The sequence below is a fragment of the Macaca fascicularis genome, chromosome 7 (assembly GCF_037993035.2).
Source record: "Macaca fascicularis isolate 582-1 chromosome 7, T2T-MFA8v1.1".
Lineage (NCBI taxonomy): Eukaryota > Metazoa > Chordata > Mammalia > Primates > Cercopithecidae > Macaca > Macaca fascicularis.
The window spans coordinates 90,815,149-90,834,712 of NC_088381.1; the positions used below are offsets into that span (position 1 = coordinate 90,815,149).

Genomic DNA, 19,564 nt, shown 5'->3' on the forward strand with positions numbered 1-19,564 from the left:
AAGGGAGCGAGACGGAGGGGGCGGGGGAAGGAGGCTCCGCCTGCGGAGAAACGAGGCGGCTCCGCGCCGCGCGGGAGAGAAGAGCCCAGCCTCCGACCCTCCCCGGCCAGCCGGGCCCGCGCGGCGGGGGCGGAGGCGGCGCCGCGCGTCCGCCCCCTCGGCGCTCCTGGGCTGCGGGGCGCATACAGATGTGGCGCCCCTCCCGGACTGGGCCCGCAGCGCCCGGCAGAGCACTCGGGCGGGAGGACGTCCAGGCCACGGCGCCCGGCCATTTCCGAAGAGCTGGCGGGGCGGGTGCACCCGGGAACGCGAAGCTGCCAGCCTGCCGCCCGCAGCGGACAACGGGTGAGCGCACTGTGAGGTGGGGAATTCCGAGCCCACTGCGGAGAGACCCGGCTCCGGGCTCCCGGTTCCTGTCTGGCTTTTGGGACTGATGGGGATTCCATCTGCAAGGCGGTGGCGTTTTGAGAGCCCGTGGAGAGCACGGTAGCAGGTCAGCTGGGGGACACTTAAGGACGGCATAAGGGTCCAGAGAGTCCGAGGCCCGGGCCCAGGGAGCGGTTCGGGGACAGAAGCACGACATCGGCGGGAGGGCGGAGGCGGGCAGTAGAGCCCTTTTTGGGAAGCTCGGTTACCGGGGCCAACAGAGCGAGGAGCTGCTGCCCCCTGGCGGCAGTTGTGGGAAACACCAAGGTGGCAGGCAGGTGATCAAATCCCTGATTTAACCGTGCACAGGACCATGAACCAGAGAACCCACCCTCCTAGCCCTGCTGGGGTGCCGCCACGGACACAGGTTGCCCCATTTCCCAGTGGGGCCTTCCCAAATGAGGAAGGTCCACAGCTTTGGGCTGGTCAGGGCCAAGGCAGGGGATGGAAGACAGTGGGAAGTTCCTGTTTCAGTAAGCAGGAGGCAGTCAGCCTAAAGGAACACATGGTATGGGAGCAACTCCTACTCCAGGCTACAGATATCCACAGTGTGGCTTAACCTGGCCAACGAAAGCCACTCACACAGTTTAAAACTAAGTCAGATTTTTATTTTTTTTCCATAGACCACATCATTTAATAATAAAAAAAATAAAAATAAAAATTGAACAAAAGGAAAAGGTGGATATAAAGTGGAACCTGTGGGAAAGAGACAAGGGCTGCAGGACAGAAGAGACTGGGAACTGCAGGGGCCCTGGGACTCAGGAGGAGATGCTGATTCAGCTCATAGGTGACCCAGTCCTGGCCCCGGCTGTTCCCAAGAGAAGGCTGTAAGTACCCAGGGAGGTGGTAAGCAGGATGGAGGAAAAATCAGAGGACTAGGGCACCTGGCTGTTCCCCATCTCTGGCCAACCGCCTCCTTGCCTAACCTAGCTCTTGCCTCTCAGACTTAATGGGAAATGAGAGGGAGGGGAGGGCTGTCCCAAGAGATAGGTTAAGGGGGTGTGTTTGGGGGGAAAGGATAGCCACCGTTCCATTTGGTATGTATGTAGGGGCAGGTGGTGTGAAAGACCCTTGGCTCCAGGGTGGTGGAGACTGTGCCTATCCCTCTGTGGCCGTAACCCCCTGGGGCCGAGTGGCTGGTACCTGCAGCTCTAGTAGTTTTCCCCGCTAGCGGCGCCCACCCCGGTCCCGCACAGGTGTGCTCCGACTCCGGCTTCTGCTGTGCCGCTTGGTGTCCCTGCGATCCCTTTCCCTGCCTCGTTCTCGGTCCCTTTCCCTATCCCGATCTCGGTCCCCCCTGTCCCGCTCTCTTTCTCTCTCTCTCTCCCTGTCCCTCTCCCGACTGTGCTCCCGACGTTTCTCTCGCTCCAGCTGTCGGTTCCGTTCACGCTCGGCTTCCTTCTCCCGCTCCTTTTGCTCTTCTTCTTCTTGCTCCTTTCGCCGCTTCTCCCGCTCCTTGGCCCGTTCGGCCCGCTCTGCCTCCTTCTGAACGATCTGCAGCCAGGTAGGAAAGGCACAGAGTAGGCAGCTCAGTCCTGGTCACAGCCTCCATTTGTGCCTGGACCCCGCCTCCTAGCTCAGGATCAGCTTTTCAGTTAAGCAGGAAGGGTTTGGGGGTTCAGCAATTGCATCCTGTCTTTCTTAGAGCACCTTTCTCCAAGTTTCAGCCTTTTTTTTTTTTCCTTCTTGAGACAGTCTTACTCTGTTGCCCAGGCTGGAGTGCAGTGGTGCTATCTTGGCTCACTGCAGCCTCTGACTCCCAAGTTTAAACGATTCTCCCACCTCAGCCTCCCTAGTAGCTGGGATTACAGGTGTCTGCCACCATGCCCCACTAAGTTTCGTTATTTTTAGTAGAGATGGGGTTTCACCATGTTGGCCAGGCTGGTATCAAACTCCTGACCTCAGGTGATCCACCCACCTCAGCTTCCCAAAGTGCTGGGATTACAGGCGTGAGCCACCACGCCTGGCCACCATGTTTCAACTTTTACACACATTGACAGGTACTGGCACCACCCATGCCTGGCCCTTGGTGTTTCCCCAACTCCCTACCATCAGCATAGATGTGAACAAATCTTTTTTGAGTAGCATAAGCCGAAAATTCCTAAAAGGCCTGTTACTAAGAAACTAAATTAAAAATGCAAAAACTTAAAAAGCAGGGAAATGAATTTATAAAACACAATTTCTCAGCTAAATAGAGTCAAGTTCTTTTATTATTGTCCAAGACAGAGTTTTGTTCTTGTTGCCCAGGCTGGAGTGCAATGGCACAATCTTTGCTCACTGCAAGCTCCGCCTCCTGCGTTCAAGCAATTCTCCTCCTCAGCCTCCCAAGAAGCTGGGATTACAGGCACCTGCAACCGCGCCTGGCTAATTTTTGTATTTTTAGTAGAGACAGGGTTTCCATGTTGGCCAGCCTGGTCTGGAACTCCTGACCTGAGGTGATTCACCCAACTTGGCCTCCCAAAGTGCTCGCATTACAGGCGTGAGCCACCACACACTGCCTAAAATCAAGTTCTAAGAAGCTTGGTTGGCACAGCCAGCTTCCCAGACATCACAAACCTCAGCTGCTGTGTGTCCATCATTACCCTCCTTGGTCTGGTTTCTCTATGGTATACCAATTAACTGAAAACTGCCTTTTTGTGATGCTTAGTTTTTTCCCCTTTAGCCTAAAGCTAGTAAGTACTTGGGCCAACTCACTCCCACAGTCACATGAATCTCCCCTCACCCTGACCTCAAGCCTCGGTGCCACTAGGGAGCAGGGCACCAAGGAGAGCACTCACCTGGCTGTCAGTTAGTGGGAGCCAATAGATGCAGGGAGCTGCCTTGGTCTTTCGGAAAAGGTCATCCAGCAGCTTGGCAGGTGGTTCCTCCTGGGCTTTCTCTGAGGTAGAAAAAAGTGAACCAGATTTGATGCATCTGACCCTCTGTCCCATCCCATCTGGGTCCCTTTCCCACCTACTAGTGGGTATGCGTACCCCATAGCTAAGTACCTACCTTTCTTCTCACTCTTCTTTTCTTTAGACTTTGCGCGTTCCTTGCGGCGGCGGTCACGGGACCTTGATCGGGAACGGGGCCCTTCCCGAACTTTGTCCCGATCCCATTCACGCTCTGATCGAGTCCGCTCCCGCCGCTCCATTTCCCGTTCCCGCTCTGCCCACTGTTCCCGCACTGCCCGTTCCTGCTCCCGCTGCTCTGCCCGGGGGTGCTGTGGTGGCTGGACCGGGGGTGGGGGTGGGGGGTGCAGGGGCCGTGGTATCCCCTGCTCCTCTGTCTTAGTTTCAGAGGGACGGTCCACCAAGAGGCCTCGGTGATAATCCAGCTGTGGGGAGAGAAGGGACAAGAACAGTCAGGATAGAGGTGGTATCACTCCCACTCAAGGAGCCCAGGTACCACTTTGAAGCCCCATGGTACAATTAAAGGAACCAAAGCCAGGGAAGAACAGGAAAGAACAGAATCTCAAGGTCTGGCAGGGATCTCTGCTGAAATCTAGCAGCTAATGGCTTCCCCTGCCCCTCCCCTCCTTCCTCTCCCTAGGTTTCTTACCTCATCTTGCTCGGCATAGTCAGCACAAAGGAATTTGGGATTGGACTGGGGCCATTTGACCCCATGCAGAGCTGTGCGGGTGGCAACAGCTTCCTCTACTGTTGAGTACTGGTGGAGGAAGGGAGAAGATGGAGGGTCACAGTGTGTCTGCAACCCTTCCCACTTGCTGCAACACCCTTAAACCTGCCCACACTGGTCACAAAAGGAAATATATGCCATGACCTATAGAATCAGCTTCTTCCCCTCACCGTTACAAAGCAATGAGATTTGATCTTGTCAATCCAGAAGGCCTCTTCCACCAAGGTTCCTGTGCGCCCCAACAACTCCTTTAGCTGGCCTAAAGTGAAAGGACGGACCTGCCAATGAAAATAAGACTTTCAGGGTCTTGAAGAAGGCAAGACCACCACCCATACAGCCAATCTTTAGATTTCCCAAGCTGCTGTCACAGGACTATAGTTTCAAGGTTTGGGTGAGGGCAGAGAGTTTAGGAACCTTGCAGTAAGCATGTGAGAAGAGTGGTGGTGCTTCCCAGCACTGAGACATTGTATATGAGGCCCTCTGCAAGTCCTCAAAACAACCCTGCAGGGCGACAGCTTTTCCCCTTCATTTTTAGATGGGTAAATAGGTTAAGTAACTCACTCAAGATCAGTGAGTAACTTAATCTATTGGTAGACCAGTTCAACTATGAGTGGAACCTAAGAAGCGTAAGCCTAAAGCTCAAACTTAACCACTAAGCCAGCTGGGATGTGAGAAACAATGACTTACCAAATTGGAGATATGGACAATGTTGCTAATCTTGCCCCGGGGTGGGGAGGGCACCTGGGCAGTTCGGACTGGGTCATCAATTGTAATGGAAACTCCGGACTTTTGCTGGCTAATGGAACGTCGAGTTAAGGTATCTCCTAAAATCACTATGAAGAAGACCACAAGAACAGCTTTTGGTAGGAAGCAATACTGGCTTGTTTCACTTTCAACATAACTATCACGGTTCCCCTTCTTTTATACCAAGCAGCCACTCCTTCATCTAAACGTGTAGAGCACCTATAATCTGCAAAGTACTGTGCTAGGCTAACCTCATCATGGAGATTCAAAGATTAAACAGAGTCAAATCTGGCCCTCAAGTAGCTTACTTCATATGTAGGAGAAAGATATGATACACGAAAAGCGTCACTCACCTTTCTTTACTTCATGCTCTGCAGGTGGGGGCAAGGCCACCTCTACTGACACCTGGGGAGGTACAGGAGGTTCTGCTTCAGGTTCCTTCTCTTCTTCCTCTTCTTCTCTTTGCCCATTCTCCTGGCCCTCTGCAGGTACTACCTATCAAGAGAACACAGCAGGTCTGTTAAACACCAAACTGGCATATTCTTTTCAGCCTCTGGTTCCCTGGTGAGAGCAACAGTCAACTTAGCATGTTCCTTCCGCTAGGGGTATTTCATTATCCAGCTCACCTCTACTAGATCCTGGGATTGTTAGTACCTCAACTTTGCCTTGAGGAAAACTAAGGCAGGAGTTGGTAAATTTTTTCTGTAGAGCAAAGCAGTACTTCAGGTTTTGCAGGCCACATAGTCTGTTGCAACTACTCAACTCCGGTGATGTTGCAGTGAACAAACAGCCACAGACAAAAGTGAATGGTGTGGTTGTGTTCCAATAAAACTTTATTTATAACAGGTAGCCAGCTGGATTTGGTAGTCTGACCCCTGAAAGTGTCAATCAACCCAACCCTCTGCACAGACAGGAAAGTTCCCTCCAAAGACTTTATCTCAGCTCCTCAGCTGGCTGCTCTGCATCTACTGCTCCCACCTTCCTCCCGACACTGGGGTGCAGAAGCCTTACCTGAGTGACTGTCCGGCATATTTTCAGCCCCTTGTCATGGGTCCCATCATCGCCATTACGCTCTGTCTCATCCTCAGAGATGCGAGAGTCATCAGCATGAAGATCCACAACAGCCTCCTGCCCCGCCAGGGGTTTGATGTCGGGGATGAGGCTCTGGGACACAGATACCCCCCACCCCGTTACACTGGGCCCATGTCTACTCCCACCTTAACAGGTCTCATCCTCCCTTCCCTGGCTCCTCCCACCTCACCTTGAGTGATTCAGTGGTGATACTGATGGAAGGTTTCTTCTGTGTGGTGGCTGTGCTGGCTCCCCAACGTCGTTTCCGACCAGGCTGGCCCCCCTCTGTGTCACTGTTTCCAGCTGGCACCCCCTTGGTAGCTGCTGTCCCCAAGAAATAGACCCAACAGTTAGATGGTCTCAGGACCTCTGCTAGTTCAAACCATAATACCTACAGGTTACCCCTGGCTGGAGTTTTGGAGGTTAAAGAAATCAGTGTGTGGGTGTGGTGACTCACGCATGTAATCCCAACACTTTGGGAGGCTGAGGCGGGTGGATCATGAGGTCAGGAGACCAGCCTGACCAACATGGTGAAACCCCATCTCTACTAAAAATACAAAAATTAGCCGGGCGTTGTGGTGCACGCCTGTAATCTCAGCTACTCAGGGCGCTGAGGCAGGAGAATTGCTTGAACCTGGGAGGTGGAGGTTGCAGTGAGCCGAGATTGTGCCACTGACTGCACTCCAGCCTGGCAACAGAGCAAGCCTCCGTCTTAAAGAAAATTAAAAAAAAAAAGAAAAGAAAAGAAAAGAAATCATATCTGGGAACTGGGAAACCATGGCTTCAGACTGAACACTAAAAGGGCTGAGGTCCCTTCCTGATAGAAACTACTGATCTAAAAGCAGTAAGGGAGGGGTAGCTAGTATGATGAGCTGTTTAAACTTTTAATAGTAGACAGTAGTATCTTAAGTAGTGTGGAAGAAAAACTGAGAAGGACATGTGAATGCAGAAGAAACAAGAACACTACGTGATACTAACATCTAAGCAAGAACTAAGATCATGATGGGATCTGGTCTTCCTTTAATTTTCACACCACAGATTGATATTTAAGTTATAAACATCTATTATACTTTTGTAATCTAGAGTTCCTCATTGGGGAAAATGTTAAAATTGTTACTGTTTGAGGTGTGGGGCACTTTCATTTCCTCGGGTGCGCTCTTAGAATAACCCATAAACAAGGTCAAGCGCGATGGCTCATGCCTGTAATCCCAACACTTTGGGAGACGAGGCAGGCAGATCACGAGGTCAGGAGTTCAAGACCAGCCTGGCCAACATGATGAAATCCCATCTCTATTAAAAATACAAAAATTAGTTGGGCATGGTGGCACGTGCCTCTAATCCCAGCTACTGAGGAGGCTGAGGAGAACTGCTTGAACTGGGACCTGGGAGGCGGAGGTTGCAGTGAGCCAAGATTGTACCACTGCACTCCAGCCTGGACTACTACAGAGGAAGACTCCGTCTCAAAAACAACAACAACAACAAAACCCAGAATAATTCATAAACTGCTAAGCATTACATAGGAGTCCTTGAAACTCATTCGTTGTTGAGTATTCACGTATCTGAAAGAATAAATGCCTCTAAGGCTAAATGGGACATGGTCTCAGACACCTCATAGTGTATCTCATTAAAATGTGACTAGAGAAATATGATGGAGATTGTCTCAAGCTTTGAATTTCAAAATGAAACCCTACATAGGAAAGGATTCAGATTTGCTAGGCACAAGGGGTGGGGCAGGAGGGAGCGACCCAAGAATGCCATTGAGAATGAAAATCTGGTTCTCAATGAATGCTGATTTTTATGGTATGGTATTCTTGACTTTTATCAGGGACTTGGGGCTAGACTTACAGACAACGGAGATCTTCCTCTTGAATGATTTGGGCAGCGAGCTCTGTATAAAGAAGAAAAAGGGAAAAAAAGAGAAAGAGAGACACCCCACAGAGAGGGGGGAAGGAGGTTAGATGGGGCAGTCTTAGAATAGCCTCCAAAGACACAGAGAGAGTGAGAGAGAGAGACAGAGAGAGACACAGAGACAGACAGAGACCAAAACAGAAGCGGCAAACGGCAAAAACGAAGCAGAATCAATGCAAGTTAGAGAAAAAAAAAAACAAAAAACTAAACATCAGAGCAGGGAAAAGTCATCTACTCCGTATCACACCTGTGTATTAGCTTAACCAGAAATAAGCTGGAAGAGGAATTCAGTAGCCTCTCAGCCCCTTAAAGATGTTGGTCATGCCCTCTTTCACTGTCTGAGTCGAGAGGACACCAAGCCAAACAAACTGTGCCCCAAACTGGGTCATCTAGTCCTCCCAGATCCTTCTCTTGCTAACTGGAGGAAACAAGGAAAACCAACTTTGGATGGCAACTTCAACAAGGTAACCCTCCTTTCTTCAATGGCCAGACTGATGCCCAATGACAATGGCTTTGAGATGCCTGGACAGCAGACCGTCATGTCAAGGCTGCCCAGACCCCCGCCACACTGTGGAAAAGGGCAGCACTAGACCCACTGGAGATGAGGCTCTTGAGCCAAGTGCTAGCAAAAAGAACTTAAAGGTGTCTTTGGCAAAGGAAGGTTTTTATGAAGGGCAGACTGTCCCCAAGGAGATTCTTAAGACTTTCCAGCCACCTCAGGGAGCTTCAGCAGAGTCTTACTGTTTCCTCTGCAACCAGGGCTCAAGCCTTAGAGGCCCTGCCAAGGACCAGAAGACATCTTTGGGACAAGTTTCTACCCCACACACTCAGTGGGTGAATGACGAAAGACTATGGAGAGGGGGAAAAAAAAAGCAAGAGAAAAAGGGAATAGAGTATTTTTAAATGTAGGTGCTTATTTCTGGAAAAACTAAGACCTCTCTACCACTCTTCTAAAGGGTAGGGCAGAAACCTCGTGATGAAATCCCTTTCCCATCCACCCCCGCCCCCAGCCCCGTTTGTGTCGTCTAACCAAGTCTCCTTGGTCTCTGTTAAGGACCAGCCTGACCCCTAGCTGGGCCGCTCTCGATGGGTAAGTTAGTGAGGAGGAAAAAAAAAAAAAAAAAAAAAAAAAAAGTCTTAATTAAAACAGGAAAAACATGAACCAAATAAATAAATAAAAGAAATCAGAAAAAATAAAGATATAGAAAAAATAAAATAAAATATTAAAAAAAGAAGAAGAAAATAAAGAAGAAAATAAACTAGGAATATGACAAATGTTCCAGGTACCATCTCACACCTGGGATCTTCAGTTCAGCCAATCGCACCTCACTGTGTACTGTATCTAGTCAACCGCCGGTCCAATCAGAATGAGCCCTCCCTGCTAGGCGCTGTGCAATTGGTGGGGGGTTGGGTTGGCAAAAAAGGTGGGCGCACGGCGTGGTAGTCAGCACGGCACTGCCAGAGTCCTCCCAGGGGCGCAGGGGGGGCGGGAGGGAAACGTGTGGGGGGACGCTGCCCAGTTTCCATGATGTCAAGACAGTTCACTGGCGGTGGCCAGGCTCAGCGAGGGATAGAGGGGGAAAAGGGGCAGAAACATCAGTCCTGGCCCTGTAGGGACATCATCTTGCAGTCCCTGATGAGATGGCCTGTGAGTAGCAGGAATGATCCTTGCCTTTTATCGTGAGAGGCAGGCAGGACCCATGTCCACCAGTGGCAAGCTGCAGCAATACCACCACCCAATACTTGGAATCCAGGTGATGACTCCAGAGTCCCTTTCTCCTCTGCCTGTAACTGGGGAGGGGGTCCTCTCACCGAGTGGGATCATGGAGCCTCTGATGAAGGTAGCCTGGGGGTAGTAGGTGAATATCCCCCGGACCTGGCACACATTCAGCAGCAAGGTCAGAATACTTCTCTTCGGAGAGTTGTGGCTGGCATCTCCTCAGGGACTCCAGCTGAGACAGTGGTTCCAGTCAGGTGGATGAAATGAGTCCCTGCCTCCAGGGATGGAGGAGAAGTTGGAGCAACCAACATGCTGCCCTTCACCATGGACAACAGGGACCAAAGGAAAGTCCATCTGATGAGCAAGTGGTGATACATGGGCTGGGCTGTCATCAGCATTAAATCCCCAGGGGCTCAGACCCTAGACTCCTCTGCACGGTTCCTAGTCGTCACAGCTTAAGTAGAGGGTCCCACTCAGTGTTTTACAGCATGGCACTGCGATCACAAACTTTAGGAGGTCTTGGTGCCCTAGACGGGGATCCCAACAGTCTGTAGCAAACAAGGCAACCCACAGTCCTCAAAAGGGCAAGGGCATGTGGGCAGGCGCCCCAGCACTGGCACAAGCTCTTCTTGGGGTGTCCCAAGTAGGGAGATGATGCAAGTCCACCCCTTTCCAAATGTTTTTTGCTTGCTCAATACAAGTCTCTCCAGAACAGTGTTCTTCTTGGCCCCCTGATGTAAGCGAGACAGGGAGGCAAAAGGGGGCCCATCACAGGAGCCCATATACATGCCCCCCTCTGGCCAAGACACCTGGATAGCAGACTTGGCTCTGATTGGGCAGCTCAGTAGCAGCGGGTGGGTCCAGAGGAAGAGGCGGCATCAGCGATTGGCCAGTTGGGCAGGGTTATATTTTACGGGCGGATTACCGTACATGAGGTACTTGGACAAAGTTTTACGGGGAAGAAGGACCTTGTAATAAATAATATTCTGCACATCAAATCACTTTCACCGGCCCCCACCCCCGCAACACACACCAGAAAAAGGCTACACACACAACAGTCCCTCCCACCCTGTTACCCGCTCCTAAACCCAGCTCATTCTTTCTCAATTACTTTAAGAGCCAAGAAGACTTCGCTGGCTCTGATGGGGGAAGCCCCCTGAATTGGGTGCAGGACACAAGATAACATATGCCAAAAAAGGAGGTAGAGGGGTCACAGATAACTGAGAAGGGGCCTTCTGGATCACAAGTGCTGGCTTCTAAGTAGCTACATCTCTGCAATGAGACCACTGGGGGGCAGAGGAGGAACAAAAATTTCTCAGCATGGCTGGTCTTGTGAGAACCATCAATGTCCACTAGATGGCGTTGGGCTCCATCAGGCTTTTAAAAAGGAGGGAAAGCTAAAGGAGTTACCACCAGAAGCTTGGGAAGACAGCAGGAAAAGCTGAACATAAATCTTAGATAAAGGGCCATTATCAGACTTTCCAGTTCGTTACAAACATCTAGAATCTGGGCACTACTTCCCCAACAAGGAAAGGAAAATGAATGAGCCCTGTCCCCATCACAAGAGGTCTCCCTTGCTAAACCAGCGAATTCTCCCTTGGCCCTATTCTGATCCAAGTCCCTGCCTCATCTTTCCTTTAAGTTAACCCACTGTGTAAGAGGGATCACTAGAGTGGTCTACTCTTTCCCTTAGGTCCATTCCTGCCCACCCACCCCAACAGGTGGCTTGGATGTTTACCTCTTTCTTCTCCTCATCTTCAACACTGCCCTCCGGGCGGTCATCATTGCTGACTTGGTCTGCAATAGGCATGGGAGGTTCTGGAACATCATTTTCAGGTCTGTTTTCACTTGTGTCCATGGTCACTTCCTCCTTCTCCTCACTGACAGGAGGGGGGGAGTGGTGGTGGTGGGGGGGGGGCGCAGAAAAGAACCAAGGGGGAAGAGAGAGCAAGATGTTAGTTACTGGGTCAGGAAACCCCCATGCCTCCTCACTTGGGTGGGATTAGGAGGGCTGCTTTTCTGATCAAGGTTAGAGACCTTGTCCCAGTGGGAAAAGTGGGAAACAGATTTTCCTTGGGGAAAGAGCGTGGATCACAGCAACCACATCCACCCATTGCCCAGATGAGTTAAAAGTTGTCATTTGCGGGGTTAGGACTGCAACTATTCTCAGGTAGTAACTCACCAGAGTACTCTTATATGAAGGGAGAAAAACCCTCCTCTGAAAATAGTCCCACAAAAGTGACTGTGATTTACCCACAACCCTGTTGCCTCAGTCTCCCTGGCCACAGGCACCTTTATATAGCAAAATTGCATAAAAAACGAAGGGAAGGCTGATTCCCTTAAAAAGACAAGAAAGAATGGCCACGGCTTTGGCAAAAAAGCCTGACCTGTGTTTAATCAACTGCTTAATAAGTAAAGGCCTGCTGACCCTCAGGATCTGGAGACACCAGCATGGAGAAAATGGTGGGGGTGGGGGCTGCAGGGAAGCAGGCCTGGTGAAGGTTCAAGCTTCAAGGACCCTCTCTCATTCAAAAGGAAAAATTAAAACTGCTGAATTGAGTATGAGAGCTCAGAGAAGATTAGGGCCACTTTTACCTGCTCAGAGGTGTAGAAACCGTTCCTACATTCGGCTTTCACCCAGTTTCTCCCACTCCCTCATTCCAACTTCCAAGAGATAAAGAGAGCAGGCCTCCTAGTCAGGACACACCCTCCCCCACACAGGCAGCTTCCCCCACGAACACCAAACCCACTCTCCCACTCTTAATCTCTCAAGTTAGCTCCCATTTCAGGCAAAGAATCCCAGAGATTCACTTCAGATAAACTATCTTTCCACCTTTGATTTCTGTCTTCACCTCCAACTTCTATGTCAAATCTCACCCCCTCTACCACCCAAACACCAAGCAAAAAAAATCAAATAAAGATGATCAGAGGCCTAGGGCTCAGGAGAGGGGAAACCAAGCCTTCCAGGCCGATAATCACCACCAGAAAAGTCAGCATTCCCAACAGGCTGACTGACACTCAGAGGTCAGAAGAACCTCCCTAGAGCAGTCAAAGAGGGATGCACTAGGGGGTTAGGGGGAGGGGAAAATCGGAACTGGGCCCCCAGCTAACAGGCCCCCACAGAAACACGAGATTGAACTGCTTACATCTAGAGAAAAGACTTATAAAAAAATATATCTATTTCCCATATAGAAAGGGCAAATGGGGCCAATTAGAAACTGGGCAGGAAGGACAAAGGGGGAAAACAGAATGACTGAAAACAAACCAAAACGAAAGACGGAATGAAAGCCATGAGGAAGAGAAGGAAGATGAGGCGAGCTAGAGCGGTGGGGAAAAGGCATACATGGAAATGTGAAGCTCTCACCCTTCTTTGCTTTCTGATAACATGATTTTTTTTCTCCCCCTGGAAGTGCTGTTTATCCCTTTCTGGAATGGAAGAAATAACAAAAACCAAACAAAAAAAATCCTAAAAAAAATAAAGAAAAAAAAAGCACACCTTCCTTGTCCCAAGATCCCACCACCTCCTCCCCAGCCACCCGATCCAGAGAGAGAAAATTGAGATGTAGCAACCGGGGATCCAAAAAATGGTAAATGGAAGGGGAGGTGGTGGTGGTGCGGGGAGGCTAAAACAGATCTGGCTTTTAAGAGATAAGCGTTAAGTCCTCACGGCAAACCCCGAGTTCGGCTGGATTGGTCTCTCTGGAGAAGGAGGAAGAGGGCCAGGCTGCTGGTAGTGGCTGGCTCTATTGTATTGGCGGAGCGGCAGCGATCAGCCGGAGACATGCAGGGGAGCCATCTTGCCACTTACCCAGCAGCCCGTGTGTGCGGATGGGGGAGGGCCTTGCTGCAGCAGGGGAGGAGAAAGAAAAGAGGGAGGGAGCTGAGTGAGCAAGGTTCTTATCCTTTGGCAGGCCACAGGGAGCTGACTGCCGGCTCCAGAGGCCTGGCCTTCTTTTCTCAGGTTACAGCAGCTACAGAGGCTTAACCCCCGAGGGCCGGGGTGCTCCCTCCTGGTCTTCCCAGGAGGCAGGGGAGGGGGCTGGGTGTAGGACATGTAAAGTTACAGCTGCTTGATTGGAAGATTCCAGAGAATAGAAGGCAGGCAAACAGTAGAGGTGGGAGTGAAAAAAGATTAAATAAAAGAACGATAAAACCCAAGTTGAAAAGTGATTAAAGAAGGATGGTAATGAAAGCTGGATACAGGGTAGGGCATGAGCAATGTTTTATGTGCCTACCACCCTCTATCCAGTAATCTAGGCATGGAACACTGAAACCAGATCAACCAGTCAGATGCTGCAGGTAGGGAGGTGGGATGGGAATTGTCACTATCCAATCACTACAGTAACTGGCTGCTCACCCCGGCAATGACCACGTGTTACTACTCCCAACACGTCCTTTTCCCAGGGATGGCGGAGGGAAGTGGATAAGCAAGGAGAGTTCTTTTTTCAATTACCAGTAGAAGCGGGGCAGGGGGTGGTGTCTCTGAAGAGATGACAGACAACTTTGTTTTATAGAGTCTTTAATAAGGTCACCCTGCCCCAGGGTCCACTGGGGCCAGAAAAAGAAAGGATAAACAGGGCAAGGGGACCTTGGGTAGCTGAAGCTTGAAGGCCACTTCTTGAAGCAAGGGCTCCAAGGTGAGGCTCTAAAGCAGATAAGACAGTGAAGTGAGAGTGCTGCTATAAGGGGCAGGGGAAATCAGCTGGGCAGAAAGCGATTGGGAACTAAGCAGAAAATATTCACCATGGGAATCTTCACTAGACCAAAGTGGGAAACATGCTAATAATTCAAAAAGTGCTCAGTAGATACTCAAAATGCTTATTTGTTGACTGCAGAGATGTTCCTTTTGTATCGTAGTGGCAGAAGTTTACACTAAGACAAACTTCTGAGAACCAAAGCTCAGTGTCTTGCGTAACATTTGAGTTTTTAGCTAGGAATGAAAATTTCTCCTGGCTGCTTAAAATCTTACACTTACAATGCCAGCTGCATGCTAAAGTGGCCATATTTATACATTACTTTAAATGTTTCCTTTCACATAGTGGTCCCTGTCTGCTCAGGGTAAGAGTGAAGCCTTTGGAGTCAGACTGGCCAGCCCCACTCTGTTGAAAGTTGTGTGATAGTAGGCAAGTTCCTGGTTCTGTGTATCTGTTTTGTAATCTGCAAAGTGGGCATAATAACAATACCTACTTCATGGAACAGTGTAACAAGTGTTAGCTTCTAAGAGTCTGGCTTGGAGGGCACCCCAAGTGAAGGTACAGATACATGTAAAATACATGCACACTTAATAGGCCATTATCTCATTTGATGTCACCTCTGGGGCTTTGAGTTTCCTCAAAAGAGCAGACTGCTTGTTCTCCGAGGCAAAGCCATTTGGTGATTGGCATGACAGGCTTTCAGCAATGCCCTTATCACTCTGTATAATAACTGCTACTTTACCTGGCCCCCATCTCTACCTTGCATAATTCCTCAAGGGTAGGGATTGTATCTCTTGGCCCCCTAGACCAGGGCTTAACACAAAGTAATGTTCCCTAACTATTTCTGAATTAGGGTGTCACTGTGGGTACCAAGTGGACACTTACTAAATGTTTGCTAACCTGGAAGTTTTCTTTTTGAAATAAAAATTTTTTGGCCGGGCGTGGTGGCTCACGCCTGTAATCCCAGCACTTTGGGATTTGGGAGGCTGAGGTGGGTGGATTACCAGCCTGACCAACATGGAGAAACCCCGTCTCTACTAAAAATACAAAATTAGTGAGGCGTGGCAGCGCATGCCTGTAATCCCAGCTACTCGGGAGGCTGAAGCAGGAGAATCGCTTGAACCCAGGATGCAGAGGTTGTGGTGAGCCGAGATCGTGCCATTACACTCCAGCCTGGGCAACAAGAGCAAAACTCCGTCTCAAAAAAAAGAAAAAAAATTTTAATAGAATCCCCCAAAGAATGTTACACCACAGAAAATGCTACCTTCGGCCATCCTCAAATAAAATGCTCCATTTATCCACTGTCCTAAAATACTCTCAGCTGCTAATATGCCTCTCCAGAAGTGGTTGATTTTGAGAGATTTTGTTATTGAAAATTCCTTTTTTTTTTTTTTTTTTGAGACAGAGTCTCACTCTGTCACCCAGGCTAGAGTGCAGTGGAACGATCTCGGCTCACTGCAAGCTCCGCCTCCCGGCTTCACGCCATTCTCCTCTCTCAGCCTCCTGAGTAGCTGGGACTACAGGTGCCCGCCACCACGCCAGGCTAATTTTTTGTATTTTTAGTAGAGACGGGGTTTTACTATGTCAGCCAGGATGGTCTTGATCTCCTGACCTCGTGATCCGCCCGCCTTGGCCTCCCAAAGTGCTGGGATTACAGGCATGAGCCACCCCGCCCAGCCAAAAATTCCTTTTTTTAAGAATAAGAATCTTACCACGCTCTCCTTTACCCTCTGAAGACACAGGAGGTGTGTGTTTTCTATTTCCCCATGATCTATTCTGTGGGACCCAAGAATTCCAAACATTTTATTTTCAGACAATAATCAGGGCCGGGCGTGGTGGCTCACACCTGTAATAACAACACTTTGGGAGGCTGAGGCAGGAGGACTGCCTGAGGCCAGGAGTTTGAGACCAGCCTGGCCAACATGGTGAAACTCAATCTCTATTAAAAATACAAAAATTAGCTGGGTGTGACAGCCTGCATCTGTAGTCCCAGCTACTCAGGAGGCTGAGGCATGATAATTGCTTGAACCCAGGGAGGTGGAGGTTGCAGTGAGCAGAGATTGGGCCACTGCACTCCAGCCTGGGTGACAGAGTGACTCGGTCTCCAAAAAAAAAAAAAAAAAAAAAGAAAAAGAAAAAAGATAGAGGAATCCTTGAAACTGTCCCCCGCAAATGAATGGACTCTATCTACTTGCAGGACTAGTACCAAAGCCTTGATAACTATGTGTCAGAGTCCAACACAGCTTAACAGTCTGTGAAATTGCACAGAATCAGCAGTGGGGATATCTACCCATAATTAAACAGTACACAAAGCAGCCCAGAAGAAAACAATATGACTATTTGGAGGCTAATAATACCATATAACAATTCATATGTGAATGAGATTCAGAGAAGCTAATGGAAAGGGAAATTCCTATAGCCATATATGTTGAAATTTTAGTTATTATAGAAAATTCATGAAGAGCTGAAAAACTGATGTGAACATTTAGTAAGAAACAGTGGGACTAGATACCCTCAGGAGCATACTGGTCCCAAGATAACCAAGAACAGTATGATTTTGGGGTATATTCCTTAGATAATTTCTCAGTGGAGCAAACTCTATTGATGACAACAAATTCTGCTTTTTCATGCATCATTTGGGATATTGGCATTGTATATCCCCTAAGGAGTATCAATTACACCATCATATTGGCTTAAAGAACCCTTACCTTCTTCCTACACAGGCAGAAGGACAAATATGCATTGTACCAAGAACCTAAAGCTGCTACTTCCTGCTAGGTCTGTGAATATACAGGAAGGTTGTATCGAGAGAAATCCAGGTCTGAATTAACTACAGCTGAATGATACAGCTGCCCACACAAACAAATCCCCTCTTTCCTTTCTTCCTCTGTTTTTTTTTTTTAAGTAAAAAGAGAATACCACTATTTTCTGCTATATAGGGACATTTTTGTTATACCCACAGGAGGCAGAAGACCAGAGTTTTGAACAGGGCTCAAGTGAAACAGGACTGAGGACCCACAATTTCCTGCTCCAAGCAATGAAAAAGACACCTTACCTCATAAATTTAGAATTCCTCAGGCACAATCAGAATCAGAATGGATTTAACCAAACATAGCAAAAAAGTTAGTCAATCTCTTCCAAGTGGTGACAGGTCCTTGAAGTCTAATTTTTTTTTTTTAAACACTTTACTGCTCTGTTTTTTTAAAGTCATATGACTTCTTTTTTTTTTTTTTTTTTTTTTTGAGACGGAGTCTCGCTCTGTCGCCCAGGCTGGAGTGCAGTGGCCGGATCTCAGCTCACTGCAAGCTCCGCCTCCCGGGTTTACGCCATTCTCCTGCCTCAGCCTCCCGAGTAGCTGGGATTACAGGCGCCCGCCAACTCACCCAGCTAGTTTTTTGTATTTTTAGTAGAGACGGGGTTTCACCGTATTAGCCAGGATGGTCTCGATCTCCTGACCTCGTGATCCACCCGTCTCAGCCTCCCAAAGTGCTGGGATTACAGGCTTGAGCCACCGCGCCCGGCCTAAAGTCATATGACTTCTTGTTGAGACAGACAGAAAAACCAAGGTTAAGCCATAAATGGTCTTTTCCTTTTTTTTTTTTTTTTTTTGAGATGGAGTTTCACCCTTGTTGCCTAGGCTGGAGTGCAATGACATGATCTCAGCTCACTACAACTTCCACCTCCTGGGTTCAGGTGATTCTCCTGTCTCAGCCTCCCGAGTAGCTGGGATTACAGGCATGTGCACCATGCCCGGCTAATTTTGTATTTTTAGTACAGAGGGGGGTTTCACCATATTGGTCAGGCTGGTCTCGAATTCCTGACCTCAGGTGATCCACCTGCCTTGGCCTCCCAAAGTGCTGGGATTACAGGCAAGAGTCACCACACCTGGCCACACCATCAATGGTCTTTTCCATTTAGCACTGTTGATTCTGCTTTCAAAATTGGCCAGGGCTCTAGAGGGCTGCCAGGCTGCACACTTAACACTCTGGAAGGGTGAGAGACCACGAAGGGTGTTGTTAATCAGTTGTGATAGGGCCTCCAGAAATGTACGCAACCTTCTCAAACGTTTACCAGATCCAATGCCTATGGGTTTAGGCCTTTGGGCATCCCATTTTGTTAGGATGTTGAACAAACCATCTGGTAAGCAGGTAGAAGGAAAGCAGGTATGAGTGATGTGTGTGAACTGCTCCTCAGTGAAAACTGCATTTCCCTTCTATACACTACTCCACTGAAGCTAGCCTAGGCAACAACGGACAATCTAAATATTTGCCCAAGATGCCACCTGCCCATCATCTTATTAGAATCAATGTGACTAAATTATCTCAGTCATAAAATGAAGATCAAAACCACCTTTACCTGGAGTGAGGGGACAGGAAACTCTATGACTCCAAGCTTCATGAGCCCTGGACTTGCATGGGAATGTCCAGAAAAAAAGCTGCTTCAAAACAAAATAAAATGCCTTTCTGTTGCTAGGATCTCATAAACCCACAGAATTTTAAGGCTAGCAAAGAGCTTTTCAGAAAATCACTTTCTTCCCAAGGTGCACAGGAAGCAGTTCCTCAGGCCCGATTAGTAGCAGGCTGTCAATACCCACTTCAAAACTGCCATTTCACAAAGGACATGCTTTTGTAAAATGGAATGTAAAATGTACCTCCATGGAATTGGGAGGAGGTGGGCAGGTATTATGTCTGGTTGAGGGATATGGAAGAGAAAATGTCACCCCATTTCCTCATCGATGATGTAGCTGGGGAATCCTGAACACCTTCCAGAATCCGCTGAGTTTTCACTTTATGGTCCTAGAAGAAAAACCCTTTTCCAAAAGGATAATGTACCCATTCCAGAAGGGGAAAAACAAAAAAATTTCAAAGGAAGTAGAGTGAACTTTTGGCTGCCAAACAAAAAATGTTAACAGCCACAAGATGGCAGCAGAGGTAAGACTATCAGAATGGACAAGGATATACCCCCCAGCAAGAGTACACCCCCAGGCAAAAGCTATATAGTAAGGTCTATAAAACTATCATTAAAGTCACAAGCAAATGAGATAAATCATGTCACCTGCCCACTACTCTCCAAAAGTCAAGAGTTAAAGTACAGTTTGAAGCTCTCAGAAGAGTATAAATTAGACAATTACATATAGGGGAAAATCATACTGGTAGCATTAGTGTTAATATGGCATAAAAACAAGTATAGAATAACTTCAGGCTAACAATCTACACAGGACATTCTACAAAGCAGTTCAGGGTTCCTGATGTCTAAAAGCTAAGCAATCTTATTCCCATAAGCCTTCATTTTTTCATTTCCCATGAGACTTTGAAGCCAGGAATTCTGGCTCATTGGTTTCTTAATTTATAATACCTATCTCAGAAGAATGAATGACATACCT

At 48.5% G+C, this 19,564-nt stretch overlaps 1 protein-coding gene and 1 long non-coding RNA gene across 45 annotated transcripts in view; one reads left to right on the forward strand and one right to left on the reverse strand.

The window, feature by feature from the left end:
* The first annotated feature begins 44 nt into the window (after window positions 1-44).
* Window positions 45-1,139, forward strand: LOC107130377 (uncharacterized). Of its 2 annotated transcripts, none has more exons than XR_012415584.1 (2): window positions 45-493; window positions 1,050-1,139. It is a non-coding gene; the product is annotated as an uncharacterized lncRNA (long non-coding RNA). The 2 variants fall into 2 exon arrangements; XR_010588364.1 differs by having other exon boundaries at window positions 45-345.
* ACIN1 (apoptotic chromatin condensation inducer 1) overlaps window positions 1,013-19,564 on the reverse strand; it is a 37,076-nt gene continuing 18,524 nt past the window's right edge. For 4 of the 43 annotated variants that reach the window (XM_073996976.1, XM_073996972.1, XM_073996974.1 and 1 more), the window contains 11 exons: window positions 11,226-11,367; window positions 7,705-7,747; window positions 6,050-6,183; window positions 5,800-5,916; window positions 5,142-5,283; window positions 4,732-4,877; window positions 4,215-4,322; window positions 3,967-4,074; window positions 3,418-3,742; window positions 3,204-3,304; window positions 1,013-1,920 (listed from right to left, as the gene is read on the reverse strand). In XM_073996976.1, coding sequence (XP_073853077.1) covers window positions 1,594-1,920; window positions 3,204-3,304; window positions 3,418-3,742; window positions 3,967-4,074; window positions 4,215-4,322; window positions 4,732-4,877; window positions 5,142-5,283; window positions 5,800-5,916; window positions 6,050-6,183; window positions 7,705-7,747; window positions 11,226-11,367 — 1,693 coding nt within the window. In that variant the 3' untranslated portion in view covers window positions 1,013-1,593. Of the gene's footprint in view, window positions 1,921-3,203; window positions 3,305-3,417; window positions 3,743-3,966; window positions 4,075-4,214; window positions 4,323-4,731; window positions 4,878-5,141; window positions 5,284-5,799; window positions 5,953-6,049; window positions 6,184-7,704; window positions 7,748-9,064; window positions 10,456-11,225; window positions 11,368-12,851; window positions 12,914-13,154; window positions 13,360-19,564 lie in introns of those variants that run through there. The other 39 variants (XM_045396173.2, XM_065548639.1, XM_005560841.3 and 36 more) reach the window with 27 other exon arrangements.